Raw genomic sequence first — 17,902 nt, 5'->3', positions numbered from 1 at the left:
GCGTGATCAGTGCGACACACAGTGGAGTGCTGAAGCAGCAGCCGGGGAGCTTCCGCATACTGTTTGTGTGAGCAACGCAGTGAGCTCGTCAGGTGAAAGTGTCCGACGTGCTTTGGCCAAGCACATTTGTTCATTGAAGCCATGACTACTTTGAAAAGGTTTGTTTTATGCATGCAATTGTGAACAACGAACAGAACGTGAAAGACTGGTCAAGTTTGTGGCAATTTTCGGAGCACGTGCGCACACTGGTCTTTTATTCACCGTTCTCTGGGCAGTCAGGCTGACGCTCCTGCCGGCCTTCAGAGTACTGGCGAATAACGCTCACCATTTCGCGGTAATGTCATTCGCCTCCTCCTGGAGACTGACCGTCTTTTTGGCCAACGTATATTCTTTTTTGGGCATCTTTCTGGCACGGTTTTCTTGCCTTTCCAGCAGCAGCACAGCCTTCTCCATTGATGATGTCGGCTGTCGCCTTTCCTGTGTGTGGCCTTGCTCGGCTGAGGCAGCAGGTGGTGAAGCCTGGCTCGTCGATGCCTCGTTGGTCGAGGCCGGACTGGTCAACGCCTCGTGGGTCGAAAGACTGGTCGACGCCTCGTTGGTCGAGGCCTCGACATTTGTGATGTCTAGGACGCTTGGCGCTTCTGAGGGTGGTTGTGAGGCAATAATCTCAGCACCCTCTGGCAGCCGTTCCACCATGTCCAGCTTAAGAAAAGAAGAAGAACGGAAGGTTACCGAATGTTGCTTCTAAGTGATTATTACTGCGTTGCATGATGAGTGGAAGTGGTACACTTAACGTGCAGAAAGACTTCAATATACCAGAATTTTATGCAATAGCTGCCGTTTTCTCTAAAAGAGTTTTGGTACACCCTAAAGCATACAGTCTACACTGGTACCCTTTTGTAACATAACCATCCTTACCTATCTCGCCCTATTTTTTAACTCCAAGAAAAGTAATAAGTTTTGTGCCATCCAGTATGTCGGAAATGTTAGGCAATGGTTTCGATGCTACATAGACTGTGACGCTTATTAAAGTTATCTGTGCAATTTTGGTACTCTTGAACACAACAATGCCTTATGCTCATGTCATTCGTTTCAGTAACATGAATTTCTCTGAACTTTGCTGCCATCCGTCTCCGGCGACAAACTTGGCAAGCAAAAAAAAACAATTTCGATTTGTCAGTCCATTTCAAGTGTTTACATGCAGCCAAAATAAACAAATGTTGCACCTGAAAGCTCTCCTGTACCAGGCTTTTATCACTCAGATGAAGGTTTCCAAAGAAGGTGTGAAGCCGCTTGTAAAATGGGCACTGAGTTGCAGCCGACTTAGTGCCAGCAGTGCTTTCCTTTCTGAAATGAAAACAAAGTACAGCTAAGAGTCACTTCTTTATGTCGTAAGAGATGAACATGAGTTTTTTTTTTGCACAAGTATAAACTGCCAAGAACAATGAACCTCCTTGTGATGTAAGTTAAAACAGGAGGCAGAGAGGTAAAAAACAAGGACAACGCTCTTGAATTACGAAGCGAGCTCAATAGGCTTCGATCAAAGTCAGCTGATAGCCAAGATACAAGTTATTAGCCGATAGACACTGTCAAGACATAGGTTTGGGAGAATGTAGAACGTGTTGTTGGGCTAGTTGGTTCAATACTTAAGACATGGCAAGTGCACGAAACACACACACACACACACACACACACACACACACAAGACAGGGTACGGGACGAGCGCAAAGTTACAACTGATTTTATTCAAAGGACACAGCACGTATTTAGAGAAAAAATGACAAAAGAATGAACTTTGAGCATGATCAGCGCAAGGATACATCATGTGGCAATCAGTGACACACCAAGGCCTGAACTTAGATCATCTTATCGAGAAATGCTACCTCATTATTGAATAGTACAATCGAAGAATCACTTATACAGGCATCTCCTCTTTTCATTATGAAGTCAGCTTCCATAACTTTTCTCGTGCGATTCATTCGCGACTCTTACCCGGAACTGTAATCTCATCAAGCCGTGGCCAACAGTCACTCCAGGACAGGCAATGCTTTGCCAAATTAGATCCCTTCCCCGTGTTTAGCGATAACCTATGTTCCCGTGCACGATCGTTCAAGCAGCGTCTAGTCTGGCCTACGTACGTTTTTGTTTCTGATCGAACACACTTCTCGGCGCAAATACGTTCTGTCAGGCTAGGCTGGCCATGCCTAGCGTACGGCAAACGGCTACATATTGTGACGAAGACGAAGCTGGCAGTGGCGCGGGACGGAGCGCTCGCGCTAGGCCAGCGGCCATTAAAATCATCTCTTGTCCATCGTCCATCACGCCTCATTCTTCGGCTGGCCGCCACGTAACATTTGGTGTGAGGTGCTGGGGTCCCTTCATCGCCATCCTGGTCACGGAGCTTCGGTGTCCTACGCCTGCCGTGGACGTCGGCCGTAAGTACCTGGTCAGCGCCGCACGGCCGCGCCCCAGCCCGCCCGACGTGAAACGACCTCGATTCTCACCCCAGCCCCGTCCCCCGCCCGGACCACACGACACGAGGACCCAAGACCCGACGGACCCAAGACCCCACCGACCCAAGACCCCACTGACACAAGACCGAAGCGTGAAGACACCGCCCCCCTGCCCCTGCCGTTCGGTGCGTCCAGAGACCTCGGCCGTCAGCCCCTGGCACCCTACGGCCCGGATGCTTCGTGAACCGGGACTCATTCTCTCATCTTTCTGATCGTGGCGGCCAGCACTGCACCATCTTATACATACTGTTCAACCCCCCACTCAAGACCATCGACACATCGCGCGTCTGTTCGTCACCGATCGGGACGATAGCTCGGTGGCCCCGGGTAGTGTGACGAAGACGAAGCTGGCAGTGGCGCGGGACGGAGCGCTCGCGCTAGGCCCGCGGCCATTAAAATCATCTCTTGTCCATCGTTCATCACGCCTCATTCTTCGGCTGGCCGCCACGTAACAATATTATAACCAAATGTACTACGCTAAGCTGTGATCGCTCTTCCTCCATTGCTGCATGAACATTACAATGAGCCCGAAGCGTCGAGAAAGTCACGTTCGAGCTCATGTCAAGCAAAACTCTGCGTTGGTTCTGGCATTGAAACATACGTCCGGCCCTGCGGGGCCCCAGATTACATTGAACATGCCTCACAAAGCGCTATGTCGGCTGAAAAATCACTAATAAATTCATAGTAACTTACTTGTGAGCCTGGCCCAAGTTCTCCATCTTGCGCTTTATTTGCTTGACAGTCACGCACACAGCGTGCCCACATTCTTCGCTTGCGAGCTGATTGAAGAGTGCCGTCATTCTTAAGTACACCGGCGCGTTGTGTTTTTGCGCTCGCAGTTCGGCCAGGTGGTCCTGCCACAAGTTAATCAGAAAATGCGTCATTGACACTGTCCGCGCAAGGCGTTTTCGCGCCGGCGCGCTTGCCTGCAGCGGGGACGCGTTGCTGCTGGGCGCTGCCATCTTGCCCACTTCCCGACGAAACGGACGGAAACGGCGGCGGAACGGAGACCGGCGAGCTCCGTTGATGTCAATCGCTGGCGCTGCCGTGTAACTCCGCCTAACGGCCGTTACGGCCAACTGCCGTTTTCCTTAACGGCCGTTGAAGTGCCCGTGTGATAGGGGTATTATTCCTAGGCGCGCCAACGCTTCCGCTCTTATAGACTTGGTTAAAGATGGCGTGACGTACGCCCTGTCACGGAAACGCCGCGTATAGGCTCCTCGGCGAGCCCAAAGTCAATTACGTTACCGAATTGTGGTTGACCTTGACGCGTCCTCGATTTGACCTTGACCGTTGACCTTGTCCCCTTGACCTGTCCAACTGATTGACCATTGGTATGACTATTGATCATCCACCGGTTCTCCGAACTTATAAACTGAAGGTTTGACCTTGGCTGAGCCTTGAAGGTGATCGGCAACGCACGGCGGTCTTATCTCGAGACCTCTAGTAGTGAAGCTACTGCTTAAAAGGAAGTGCCGTAGTGGAGGCCTCCGGAATGATTTCGACCACGTGGAGATCTTCAACGCGCACTGACACCTCACTTGCACACAGGTGCCTGGGGCGTTTTGTCTCCGTCGAAACGCGGCAGCTGAATCGAATATTGCATTTCTTGTTTTCCGACGTTCAGTGCAGTGCTGAGAGAGACAGTAGAGGGCAAGGCTTCTTAATGATTCTAAGAAAGAATAAACAAAGATAAAAAGCGCGAGGAGGGGCGATGCTTTTAGACGCGGCGTAGAGTGGAAATAGAAGGAAATAAGGGGCGACAGTAGAAGAATATTGCTCTTCTCGAGGAAAGGCAAGAGGGCCGAGAGTAAAGATTAGAAGCAATGCCTGCTGACTGCTGCTTCTTAGTTACAAGCTTAGAGGCTACGGTGTGCTCTCTGATATGTGGTGGGTGGGAATGCCGCACTCTTGTTCCGGGATTAAAAGGTCTCTATTGCCTGTTCGAATGTCTTATGCCTGCCACATTTATGCCATCTACATCTCAAGTTGGTCCACTGAACACGAAGTTCAGCTAAGTACTGCTCATGTTCTGACGCATAAACTTTCTCTGCCAACGCTGAGTGCGAAGTGCACAGAAGACGCATCTTTAAGTTTGTCTCCACTTCATAAACAAGAAGTGCTTTCGTGTGCTCAGCCCTCCGAACCCCACAGACTAGGGTAGTGGGCCAGAGGTGCGCCTAATGGTTTAGATACTGTAACTTCGTCGCCTCTAAAAACGGTACTCGTCCGATCAGGCAGCAGAGTGCCTATCCATCTCTAGGACAATGAAGTGCATTAGGAAAAGTTGTTCGTTGCTGTGCTCTTTTCGATTGTTGATACTACTTCTCTTATTGCTCCATGCTTCCCTTGACTCTTTTTGCATAGTGTTCCTTTTACTTTCTTGCTTGCCTGCTGCCATGCCTAATGTTCCTGTTACTTGCTTGTTTGCCTGTTGCCCATGCCTAGTGCCACCCTTGAGTTCCTTACTTCTGGAATGGGGAATCAACATCAACTTTGATCAGAAAAATGAACCTGGAAGTCAGGTGGCAGCTCATCGCAGTCACCATTATTACTTGACGAGCTACTCGACAGATGGCAGCAGGTGTTCATTGCAAACCCTGTGTCCCACCTTGAGCCTGGGCGCCATGCTGTGAACTTGACGTGTGCCTGTGTAAGCCGCAATATGTACCGGGCTGTAGTTGATTTATGTTTTCACAACAATAAACGCTATCATTGCTCTCGCGCGTCAACCTCAGACACCTCACCCAAGCATTATCTTCACATCATCTCCGAATTTTGTAGTCACCGTATCTACGTCGGGCACCAGCAAAGCAGCGCTATTAGGCGCTGCGTGGTTCTCTTGAACCCCACAGAGGAAAGGCTGGAGCAGCGAAACATGGCCGAGGAGCGGCCACGTTATCAACGACAGTATCGTAACATTCCCTTGGCTCTTAGTTCAAAGCCCTTGGGCAACAGTCTATGTTCCTTCTATTTACAGTTCATGTGCCCCCACGTTGACCTCATCGAGGCTGAAATGGCTTAAACACAGTAATATCGGCTATGTTACTGAAATATTCCTTTACGTCTACCAGGTAAAGAGTTAGGGCTTTGACATTGAAGCAGTGCTCACTTTCCTCTAAAGTTATTAAACCACGTGCTATGTTGCTGTTGAATTTGACATTTTGCTCGGGGTTGAAAGAACTACTGGCTATATCTCTCTGTATGTTTGGTACTAGAAGTACCCGGCCGCACGTGGGAAAACAGAGCGGAGGAATACCACCCATAAAGAAACGTTTGGATTTTATTCGTTTATTCGTTTATTTTATTCTTGCTTTTTACGAGGACGCTCGTTCAGTGTATAAAAGGTGAAGCTTTTCGCCAGGGTTTTCAATTCTTGCAGCAGAAGCCATGAACGCCGTATTCTCTTCAGTCATCGTGGCAGTTTTCCTCGCTGCCCTTGCAAGTTGCCAAGAGTGTGGTAAGACATTATTTCCATGGATTGTATTTGGTCCGCATTTAAGAAGAGATGGACATTGCAGGCGAAAAATCTTGTAAATTATCAGCACTGAGAAACTTTTTCGAAAACTCATCATTCAAGTGCAATGTTTTTCTCTCATGGCCACCATTTTATTTTCTGGCTGAATAATCCACAAAAGATGGACCGCTTCAAAAGCGGAACGTCCTACATCGCTCCTCAGTTGCGTTTTTTTGGTATGAATGGCAGTCAGGAAAGGTGCAACAATATTTAAATACTAATGAAAAGCAACATGACTGAGAATATCAGAAAGACGCACCATAAATGTTACAGAAAACGAATTTGAGCTATTAATGAGCCTAGAATTCATTCCGCTCTGAATATCTCATATAACTATAATCCGGTAGAAATGGTTTTATTCCGGTTTAATGTCCCGAAGCAACTCAGGCTATGAGGGACGCCGTAGTGAAGTGCTCCGGAAATTTCGACCCTCTGAAGTTCTTTAACGTGCACTGACATCGCACATTAGACGGGCCTCTATAATTTCGCCTTCATCGAAATTCAGCTGCCGCGGCCGGGATCGAACCCGCGTCTTTAGGGTCAGCAGCCGAGCACCGTAACCACTAAGCCATCGCGGCGGGGCAATCCGATAGAAATAGCAAATATGCCATAATCGGTAATAAGTAAGGATTTGATCCCGTGGTTGTGATGTAATGGTGCTTAGTTTTCAGCTTCCTGTATTGCTTGTTTTTGTGCGTTCTATTGCTGAGTACGAAAACCATCCAAAATGAGAAATCGCCCACTTGCGAGTAGGTGAAGAAAATAAAGAACATAATGCGAAAACATAAAAATAAGACGAGCTTAAATCCCACTCACGCGCGAAATCTGTATTTTTGAAGAGAAGATATAATTTTCAAGACAAATGCACCATAAAGCGTTTTCATGGTCGGGTGTCCCTTCGGAACGTTATACGTGTTCTACCACCTAGTTGAGGCTCCCGCTACCTAACCACATGGGCCATATTCGAGGGTTCACAAACAAAACACTTGTTCAACCATTTCGACGCTTCGAGTCTCGGCTCCGCGGCCTTCATTATCCAGAGTCTAGAAGAAGGACAAGCTTTGCTGAAAACGTCAAACCGAAATAAATCACTGCCTAAACCAAGCATTTGTCAACCTCACATATATATGTATGTATATATAATGATAAAATATGCAGACACACACTCTAGAACATAACAGGAGTTTACTGATGTTTCGACTGGATAGCACGCATCTTTATTGTTTCATACCAGTATTTGTAGGGGTTGGGAAGAGGCTGCTAAAATGCACCCGACGCAGTACCTGAAATCAAACCTTAAAGCAAAAATACTGTAAATATTGTACGCGGGCTTTTTCAGCGCGGAATGAGTCATAACCGACAAGGATGTACAGCAGCCGCACTCTGGGCACACCACAAAACACTGGAAAGGATATCACGCACTGCAGAATGCACAAATAACACTTGCTATTCGAGTGCAGTTTATGGCAGGTTCACCATCCAGGGCACTTCAAACAGAGGCTGGTTTAGTTGCTGGCACCACAAATACGCTCTCCCCGTCACCCTCTAGTCGAGCAGCCTCTGAGATAGTAAGCATGGAGGCCCACACAGAACACGTAGCGGGGAGAAAACTTGGTACCTTAGACATGCGTCCCAGCCTTGGGACTGCCTCATACCTCTTCAGTTAAATGCGTATCAATATCACTACGAAGACCATCGTGTTTTCTTCCAAACGGTGTTCCGAGGTGTTCATCTGTGTACCAAAGCTGAAAACCAGGCTTTAAAATTGTTCTCTTACTTCGACACCGTTACCTTATTCACCGCCTCCACACGCTCTAAGGGATCACATTTCGTATTTTTGTTAGCCCTACAGCAAATCTTCTCATGGGAACACTTTATTACACCCGCCACCGTCACCACCGTATGCTCAGCGCGGACGCCTTTGCACTGCGGCGATGAAGGAGCGCCTTTGGCTTTCGTTCGCCGCTTTTCCTATCCAGTTTCTTCTTCATGGCGCTACCGCTAATCCTCCATCCCCGTTCCTGCTCATTTCTTTATATTTTTTCTCCGTCGTCAGCGTACTCCGTCCCTCCCTTGTGCTTTTCTTCCCGGTTTCTGCTCATAGCAAGTTTCCGTTTTACAGTTCTGTGCACGTCTGGATCATTTAAAAAAGCTAATCTGCACCACTGTAGCGGCCTAACCCTGCTAGAAAACTACAATAATTGTCTGTTCATCTCTCTCTCTCTCTCTCTCTCTCTATATATATATATATATATATATATATATATATACACACACACGCGTATATGCACACTACAGCATAGTGTACGATATGTAAAGCTCAAGTATGAACAGCTGACACTTACAAGGCATCCCTGGACCGCCGCAAGTCTCCTGGCGCAGCCATACCTGAGGAGTCCCAGAATACAGAACGCCAGTTGCTCACGTATTTAGGTAGATATGCGCTCCACCAACTCAGTAGTCTTTTTGCATGTGAAAATGCTTAAAAAATTTCCCGCTTTACAAAGTTTGCTCTAATTAGATGATTGTGCGAGTTTTCATTTGTATACAAAAGAGTACAGCGCAAAGCTTGACCTAATTCCAAAAAAATTATGAATTTCTTCTTTCAGAGGACCCTCCAAAATGCACCTATCCAGACGGTATGTGTTCGAGTTTTATATCTCTCTGCTATATGGTTTCTGTTTTAGAATTCTCTCTACTTTTACGAGCTAATCAATGTTGCTCAGGTTATACAGAATATATCTGTACAAAACAAGAAATACACTGGAACTTTGGGAACGTGTGCGTTGTGAGGACGGGGAAAAAATTCTACCATTATATCAAATAAAAGGGTTGAAGACGAAGCACAAACTCACTTATCGAACCTAGAATTCTAAATAAGAAGCGTGGAAAGCAGAAGGCGGCCAATCCTTGCACACAAGCATTACATCCTGTGCAGAATTCTTGATTAAGGGTGTTCATGGAATGTTTTCAGCAAACAAACATGTCGCCACAATCTCCTAATATTGCAACCTCGGATAATTGGTTGCTTGACAGGCTTGGGAGTTCAAAAGCACGAAAAAACAAGGATGTACATATTATATACTAAACAAATACTATACATACTACGTAGATTACTTTGTACTGTACATTTTATGCGCCATTTAAAGTACTTGCCTGTTTCTAGTTACGTATTCAGCAAGTTTGCAATAGGCGGTTTCATAACCGTATCATAGAATTGTTCATACGCAATGCTCTCTCAGCGAGACCTAGCTAATCACCGAAAAGCGCAAAAAACGTTTGCGCACTTTAAGTTTTGCATCCCAATGTCGTTTGTTGATACTTGTCGCCGAATAAAAAGCAGGTTCTTTTAAAAACAATCAAGCCAAAACAATGTTTAGGAAATGGGGGGTCTCCTTAGCTACATAAAATGTACAAAATATTTGATTGCAGCGCTAAATTGATCATTTCGAGCTGCATTTAATTATGCAGAAGATTCTAATTAATCCTGCTGAAGTATTGAAACTGTGTAGCATTAGTGGGAAGTAACAGAGTGAGTTAAAAACGACAAATCAAAAGGCAATTTTAAATTTTTAACCAATAACATGGTACCGCTTCACAGAAGCAGTGGCACTCCACTGCAATAAGCATGGACTCTGTTTCCTAAGGGCCTTATCATGGAAGATGCAGAGCGGGATTAGAAAAGAAATATGTGTGTGAGCGTTCATGACAAAGTTGTGGAGTTATGCCGAGATCTTGGTGGCTCTTCCATGAAGGTTGCAAGGAACCTCAACAAGTTGGACCATGCAAGGCGCTTGAGCCGAAGTACTATTTCAACTCTACGACCAGGAAATGCGAGCCCTTCAAATGGGGAGGATGCTGCCCAAACTGCAACAATTTCCAAGAGCAGGAGGAATGCGAACAAAACTGCCTGTGAAAATTATAATATGCAGCTCGCAGTCTGCTCTCTGTGATCCGCGTAGGCCAAAAACACAGACAGCATGAAGAAATAAAAGTTTCAAAAAAATGTTTACATTGAATGCTTAGTTGCTGCGCGACCTCAATGTGCCACGCTGGTGACTTATTGGGCGCAGTACCAAACATCTGACTGTCATTCTACATTCGAGGTGGAGTGGAAATCTGCCAGTGACGAATGCCCTTCATTAAGAATTTTAAGGAAGGGGCGTCCATAAGCTTACATGTCGACGATACAAAATATCCTTACCGAAAGGTGTATGCGGCCTATCATCTGTAGTATTATGAAAACCACATCTTCCATTGTGCCCAGTCCAGTTTAGTACTGAGCAGTGCACCAGATGAAACACATATGCTTTGACAGCTGTGCTGGTTAAGCACACATTCAACAGGAAACCTCCACCAATGGGCGTCCTCTCATTTTGATAGCCTTTCATTCCAGTGAAGACCAGGGGAATAACAGTGTTGTCGCTATGTGAAACACAGCTCTCTCCTTGACCCTTTGTCTTGCTGCGATTTTATCTCTATATGTTTAACACGGCGGACTACAGCTGCAGGCGAAGGTTAGAGTTGGGGTTCGGGCGCTGCTTGAAGAATTCGCCGACAAGTCGACACCGATTCCACCAGGAGAGGAGTGCCGTCGGGTGTTAAATTTCGGTGATAAGAGAAAGTGGAAGGCTGGGTTCGGATACATTCTACACAACCTCAACAGCAAATGGGAGAGTCTCTTCGCCGCATTCGTTGCAATTTTTAGATGGCGCTCATTCCATACAGCCATTAGAGGAAGGGTGGCCCTTGCCATGAACGCGGTGTCCTGATAACTTTTGCACGACGACACACCACCGAACTTATGGACACGGCGCCACGTGAAGATTGTGGGGACGCACTCGCCCCCTGTGGTTCGCTTTCCTGCATTGCATCCCAACTGTAGTTAGCTCCCCCGCAAGGCACCCGCCTCAGTTGTGTTACTTTAACTAACAGCGGAGGGCGCTCGCGTCGCAGCGACACCAGGGCCACGGGTGGCGTCTTGCTGCGCGCGTGCGGGGGAGAGACTGCTCTCTTCTGCTCGGCATCGGGGAATTACGCGGACGTGTCGCGCGCCGCTCCACTCTGCCGCGGGCGCCTCGTGTCGGAACATGCTCCTGCCAGCTCTCCCGTCCGGCCTCGGAGTTTTCCCCTTTGCCCTAGCGTGGGCGAATGTTCACTCGTAATCGTGCTGGTGAGTCGGACATCCTCGATTCCTTAATATATTTTGTTGTAGCAATAAATCCCTTGTTTGTGTCAGCCAGTGTGTCCTTCCTTTGTTCTGTCAGAGCAAGGCCCGCCGCGGTTGGCGTGCGCTCGGTAGAGCCCGCGACCGCGAGGTGGGTCCGCGCGGTTTTGAACTGCGTCAGCCGCGTTTAAACGGGGATAGGGTATTTATCTCCCCAATTTAAACCCCACAAGATTTACCGGAAATAGACCCTTTTGTGCTCACACGTCAAGGCGACCTTATTTTGGGGCTGCGGACGGGAGCTTTTTGATTCCCCTTTCTCGCAGCCGGCGTTTCCCTCGATCAAGCGAATGCGTCGGGTCGCCAGCTGATTGAGGGCGGTGTTTTTGGACAGATTACTCGCCGAAATCGGGCGGCCGCATCTGCTAGCTCCTGCTGTACATCTCCGTCGGGCACCAAGCGGCGGAGCACCGCCCGACCCTAGTGAGAGCGCGAGGACGCTTCACGTGACAAAATATTGCGTGCTGCAGGTGAGCGAGACATGACGCTGAGGAGCGGCGGCGAGGATGCGTGGGTTCGTGGGCGCGAAGAATTTTTTGCGGAAGCAACACTACACGAGTCACCGAGTCATTTCGCGGAGCGGACGCAAGTCCATACTGCGCATGCGCGAGGACGGCGCACAGCTGGCGAACGCCGCCGTCGCTGCGCGGGTGAGGTGCCGCCGCCACGCTCGCTAGTTGCGCACGCTCAGTAGCGGCGCATAGCTAGCGTGCCGAGCCCGCCGCCGCGGCCGCGCGCTCTCCACTGACTCTCTCTCTCTCTCTCCTAGTTGCTTTCGCAATCCTCCAGGTTTAACCAGAGCTAAACCACTGCCACTGCCAAGCCAACGCCAGCTATCAAGGTACAGAGAGCGGATTGCTGTTTTATTTTGTGAAGTCATATACCGGCTGTCTCAGCTAAACTTGGTCTTTTAGAGCTTCGATTTTTGCACTTTGCGCGGGATAAAAGTTAAGCGAATTTCTATCATGGGCGCTCAAGTAGCACCCGTATGAAGGAGTATATTTTCAATTCCCCGCGGTTTCTTGTAGAGCTTTTAAATAAAGCTACACAGACGGTGTTGACAGCACGTCAGCCAACTCTTTTGCAAGGTAATGTACATTATTCTAAATAAATGTTTTTTTCCCGTGGCCAACATTTAAATAGCCAGCAAGGTAGGTTAGGCTCAACCGATACCTGTCAACGTCAACCGATACCTGTGAACCCAGATACGCTTCCTGCCACAGTGGTACAGCGGTTAAACACTAGTTAAGCGCTGCACTGGGATGGCAGGTGCTTCAACCGGCGGGGCTAGTGTGGCCTAGGTTGCTTTGCCCAAGTGACCAATCATTAACTTAGCTGCCACCTGCTTGGCGGGCAGGTTGTTATAACGTCCAAAGGTCACGTGACCTAAGTGGCCTACCTGCTTTCAAGGTTGCTATTTGGGGACCACCTGCCCGACCGGTGCTTTTGATTTTTCACTCGCCACGCCAAAAAGCTCTTACGATAGGCCACCCCTTCAGCACCTTCTCATTGGCTCGTCTAGCGGTATTTTTGTGGTTCTTGGCAAGGGTGCCTGCTAAGATTATATTCAAAACGACTTTGAACACTACTCAAGAATACATGATGAAATATCTTAATGCCGCAAAATCCTGCCCATTTGGGTAGTAGCAGCTGCAGCAGCTGTGACATAGCTGTCTGCGGGGCAGCGGCACAAAGGTCGCAGTGCGTGAATGGCACGAATGTCGCTGACATGGAACTCTAGGCTGTAAACGTGGGAGGTGTGCGAGAAGCAGCACAGTCGTGCAGCGGACTTTCGAGATAATGGTCGGAAAGTTCTTCTCCTAACGAACATCATGACAAGGTGATTACTGCATAACGACATATATTTCTCATGAAAAAGAACTGATTCTGGCCATGAGAAAACAGAAACACAGTAGCCACACAATGATCAGACAGTCTTTTCCTAAAGGGTACTCGGCAATGAACCATTCTGATACTATCAATCAGGTGGTTTAGAAAGGCGCAGAATATAACCAACCCCTATATATAGAGTTCATTGATTAGGCGAAAGCTTTTGACTCAGCGGAAACCTCAGCAGTCATGCAGACACTGGGAAGTCCCGATGTAGAAGAGTCTTATGCCAAAAATAACGGAACCACAGCTCCCGTAATTATTAGTGAAGTTACTAATAATATTCCAATAAAGAAGGGTGTCAGGCCATTCACCGCCTGTTTACGGAGTATGTTCCGAGGCATGGATTGGAAACAGTTGGGGATAACAGATAATGGAAGGTACCTAAGCAATTTACGATTCACTAGTGATATTGCCTGCCCTTAGGAGATGAGCTGCTAAACACGATCAATGAGATCGACAGGCAGAGAAGAACTGTAGGCCTTAAAATTAACATGCAGAAAACCAATGTAATCTTCAACAGTTTCGCAAGGGACAGCAGTTAACAAATGGTAGCGAGGTGCTGGAAGTGGTTAGGCAATACGTCTACTTAGCAGGTAGAGGCACTCAACCGGATCATGAGAGGGAAGTAACTAGTAGAATAACAATGGGGTGGTGCACACATGGCAGGTTTTCTTAGATTATGAGTGGCAGTTTACCAATATCCCTCAAGAGAAAAGTATACAACAGATGTATCTTGCGGCACTCACCTATGGGGCAAAAACGTGGAGCGTAACGAAACGAGTTCAGCTTAGCTTAAGAACAGAGCAGCGCTACGGGAAGTAAAATTGTCGGTGTAACGTTAAGAGATCGGAAGCGGTCGGAATGGATGAGGGAGCAAAAAGTGCTGATGATATCCTAGTCGAAATCGAAAGGAAGAAATGGACTTGGGCGGGGCATGTGATGCGAAGGCAGGATAACCGCTGGTCTTTAAGTGTAACGGAGTGTATTCCAAGAGAAGGCAAGCGTAGCAGGTTGTGGCAGAAAGTTAGGTGGAAAGATGAGAGTAAGAAGTTTGTGGGGATACGGTGATGCAGTTGGCTAAGGGCAGGGTTAATTGGAGAGACTTGAAAGAGACCTTTGCACTGGAGTGGGCGTAGTCAGGCTGATGATGATGATGATATTGTAATTCAGGTAAAGCTCTCAGATAACAGCCTCGAAAAGAGTACGAAGATGACAGGATACGGCGAGCCGCGTTGTTCGGTGGATTGGGAGGGTGATGGGGTTCTGTAGTAACTGGAACACGGTCAGTGTCAAGAGGAGCGATTTCACAGCAACCAAGACGGGAGTCCGCCACCACGAAAATGCCGGACGAGAGTCCATGGGTCGAGAAGGCCAGATTCAGAAATGACAGTGACACAATGTTCCCTTTGACGGTAGCCACGGTATGGGCCAGTGGAACTTTGGGGGTCAGCAGAAGATCTGCAAGTGGTGCAAGTACGCTGCCCTCATTGCGGATAGACGGCGGGAGAAGCAGGGACAGAAAGATGTCGCTTAGGATTAGAGAGAAACTTGATTGGGAGAACGGAATTGGGACGAAAAAGACAAGGGTGCCGGGACGGTGATTGGATGATGGAGGTGCTGCACCCCTTGAGAGCAATCAATATGAAAGGATTGTTCCGATAGTTTTGCGTGAATACCAATAGAAAGCATCACCATAAGCTACCACCACTAAGTTGCTGATAAAAGCTAAATATTAGAGTGAAAGCAGGCACAGCCCTGCATGCATTTGTAGTGAAGCCGCCAGTCCCACAGGAAAGACCTTTGCTTGAACCACTAAAATAAGCAATTACAGAATGAATTAATTGTTTGTTTAAATATACCATGGAGTACTGTTTTCAAATTACCTTGTTATAAGCTGTCTGTTATGCTGTTAAGTCTTTGACGAAATAAAACTAAGTTGTCACTCCAGGGTTCCCTAGGTAGCGTGATATTAAGTAACTGCTTGAAAAAACACACGACAGAGCAAGGGACACACGCACCAGCTCATACACATCCAACTTTTAATAGAAAGGTTATAAATCTTTTTATACCCTTTCCCCCCACTGCCTAGCACAAGCGCAAAACAAAACCGAACCAATTCTCTGAGTATAATCTCACATTCACTGCACGATATCTTCCAGGTGCCGAAACATGGGCAGAGGCTAAGAAACAGCGAAAACATTATACATTCCATCAACTGGTAAAAACAACAGGTGGTTAGAAGAAAATCAATAACAGCCACGAAGCAAAACCCAAAGTTAGAACAATGAAAGCCAAGATAATGCCAACAAGAAACACGGTAAAATGGTGAGGGTGCAACCATAAATTCCGAAGTTAAAAACAATGACGTGAAAGAAACAACCAGAACAAGTGTAAAGACGAAATGGTGGGCACAGGGCTAAGAATGACGGTGCGAATCTGTACCTTCTAAAAATGAGATTTTATTATCAGAAAGCGGAATGGGCGGTGTGCTCGCACATTCTTTGCGAAAGAGTGCAGTACAAAGTTCGAGCACGCCGTGAATCCTACTTCAACACACTCTCGCGATGTGCATCGGACAACGCCCTCATCATCAACATCCATCTGCGGCGCGAACAGATGAGTTCACTTTAAACTCGGTCGATACTAAACCGGAGTCTACGAACGTTGCCATGCTTTTCGATGACAATGGAAAGCATAACCATGAGCCAACCAGGCTAAGCGAACGCTTGCGCACGTCTACTGTGTTTATGTACTGAAAACCATACCAATTATTTTACGATTGTTTAGATTAGTTCGCAAATTGTGCGTATTCATTGGACAGTTAGTTATATAGTGTTCCTGTTAATATCCTTCCTTGCCTGTTGCCCATCTCTAGTGTTTTGTTTGCTTTTCCGTACCGATCCTTATGTTTCATATGTAACCAAAGCGCACACACAGCACGCGCAGCGATGGCAATGCCGCCGCTAACCAGGATGTTCCTCATCGTCTTTACAATACATAAAAAGGAACTGAGCAGCCACCAATACCGAGGAGGAAAGTGATATGTTTCTATTTCTTATTGGTGGTGTTAATCGATAGCAGATTAATAGTGTAATTCTTTTATCACGTAGTGATAAATTATTAGACAACAAAAGAAAAAAACGAGCACATGCCGCTGGTGGGATCCGAAGTCGTGACCTCCAAATTTTCCGTTTGGCGCTATAACTAAGCTAAGGCGACCGCTGTGCAATCTTCTGCTTTCGAGGATATTTCCGTTGCCTGCACCTGGCCGTGACAGTGTTTATCAATGCAGCCTCGGACCATAGCAGCGGACATATTACGTGCTATGCAGTAACTTAGCTAGGGCTTCCGTTCTGGCAGTCTGGATGCCTTAAGTAGCATAAGAGCGTTCTCGCTAAGCTGGTGCCGTTACGTTCGATGATGTTCTAAGTCACACTCCGGACAATATAGGATGTACTACACTTGCCGTATATCGAGGAGGGTGGAGCTGGTGAATACCCTCAAGGTTAGTTACAGGCAACATATATACCCTCGAAATCAGATGGAAAAGCCGTCACCGTATCTCAGTTCGGAGAATACCGGACGTTGAATGGGAACGTTATGGGTTCGGATCCCACTAGTGGAATGGTGTTTTTTGCTCGTGTGTTCTAGTTAATTATCTTGAATGATTAGATAATTACAATCTGCCATTGTTTAACATCACAGAATGTTAACATTCCTGTGTGCTGCCAGGTCTGAGTGCGGTTGGCTTCTTTAACAGAAGTAAGGCTTGGGTTTCTTGTATGTGACCGGCGTATTTAATACGCCCAAAATTGCTTACCGTTCATAGGTTGGCAGCGTAAGCTGAGTAGTTGAATAAAATTTATATTGTTTACGCATACTGCGAGCTGTACAATTTCAATGATATCATTACGCAGGAATCGTGAATGTTACGAATTTAAGCATGTATGTAACAATTTACATTAAGTCACCCTTCTAAAATACCGCATCAGCGGTGTTTGCAGCAGTCCCAGGGACTGACTGTTAGTGCTTCTGTCGACCTCATCCGCGAGCACCGCCCACTCCTCGATTCGACCAGTGCATGCACCTTTTATATGGAGTCCTCGACCCCTCCGCCCCACATGTACTCGTCATTGGCATGTCGTTTCCGCTTTCTATCGCGAGCGCGGCGAATAGTAGCAGTATCGTGTGTAGTAGCTTCATTAATGCTGTACGACCATAGGCATGCTTCGCGTAATCCTGTCGTAATACTGTGGGACCCTGTGGGATCGACAATCCTGCGGCATCGACAAAGACTACCTGCTGTTGTCCGCATGTCCGAGTACAATGGCGCAGCAGTCGTCACTTCCTGTCGCTGTCTCAGCTTCTCACTATGTGTACAGCAGCTAACCATTAGTCAAGAAAATTGTAGAAACAGCTATCGCTATTAAAGCCTAATTTAATGTCAAGAAGTCAAGGCGTTTTAGAGCCAATAAGAAATGGTTTCGTTTGGTTTATGGGGTTTAGCGTCCCAAAGCGACTCAGGCTATGAGAGACGCCGTAGTGAAGGGCTCCGAAAATTTTGACCACCTGGGGTTCTTTAACGTGCACTGACATCGCACAGTACACGGCCCACTAGAATATCGCTTCCAGCGAAAATCGACTGCCGCGGCCGGTAAAGAAGCCGCGTCTATCGGCTCAGCAGCCGCGCGCTGTAACCGCTGAGCCATCGTGGCGGCTCAATAACAAATGAAAATACCAAAAATTTGCAAT

At 47.3% G+C, this 17,902-nt stretch overlaps 1 protein-coding gene and 1 pseudogene across 1 annotated transcript; one reads left to right on the top strand and one right to left on the bottom strand.

Annotated features, from left to right (window-relative positions):
• Positions 1-253: 253 nt before the first annotated feature.
• On the bottom strand, positions 254-3,313 carry LOC149328968 (uncharacterized; annotated as a pseudogene).
• Positions 3,314-5,903: 2,590 nt separating this feature from the next.
• On the top strand, positions 5,904-9,946 carry LOC149328967 (kunitz-like toxin PcKuz1). Its single transcript, XM_089560248.1, has 3 exons — positions 5,904-5,973; positions 8,640-8,669; positions 9,786-9,946. Exons 1-3 carry the CDS (start codon positions 5,904-5,906, stop codon positions 9,944-9,946), a joined length of 261 nt encoding a protein of 86 aa, XP_089416374.1.
• Positions 9,947-17,902: the final 7,956 nt, after the last annotated feature.

Source organism: Amblyomma mixtum, chromosome 9 (assembly GCF_055824585.1).
Source record: "Amblyomma mixtum isolate Tamu chromosome 9, ASM5582458v1, whole genome shotgun sequence".
NCBI classification, from domain to species: Eukaryota; Metazoa; Arthropoda; class Arachnida; order Ixodida; family Ixodidae; genus Amblyomma; species Amblyomma mixtum.
The sequence above is the reverse complement of the archived record's forward strand: the minus strand, read 5'-3'. Positions and strand labels throughout refer to the sequence as shown.

What these genes read in the sequence shown, in the direction of transcription:
- LOC149328967 (XM_089560248.1), top strand. Translation starts at nt 5,904, where the DNA reads ATGAACGCCGTATTCTCTTCAGTCATCGTGGCAGTTTTCCTCGCTGCC. An exon ending in TGCAAGTTGCCAAGAGTGTG is followed by an intron (nt 5,974 to 8,639) that starts GTAAGACATTAT and finishes TTCTTCTTTCAG; the next exon opens with AGGACCCTCCAAAATGCACC. An exon ending in AAAATGCACCTATCCAGACG is followed by an intron (nt 8,670 to 9,785) that starts GTATGTGTTCGA and finishes TCTTCCATGAAG; the next exon opens with GTTGCAAGGAACCTCAACAA.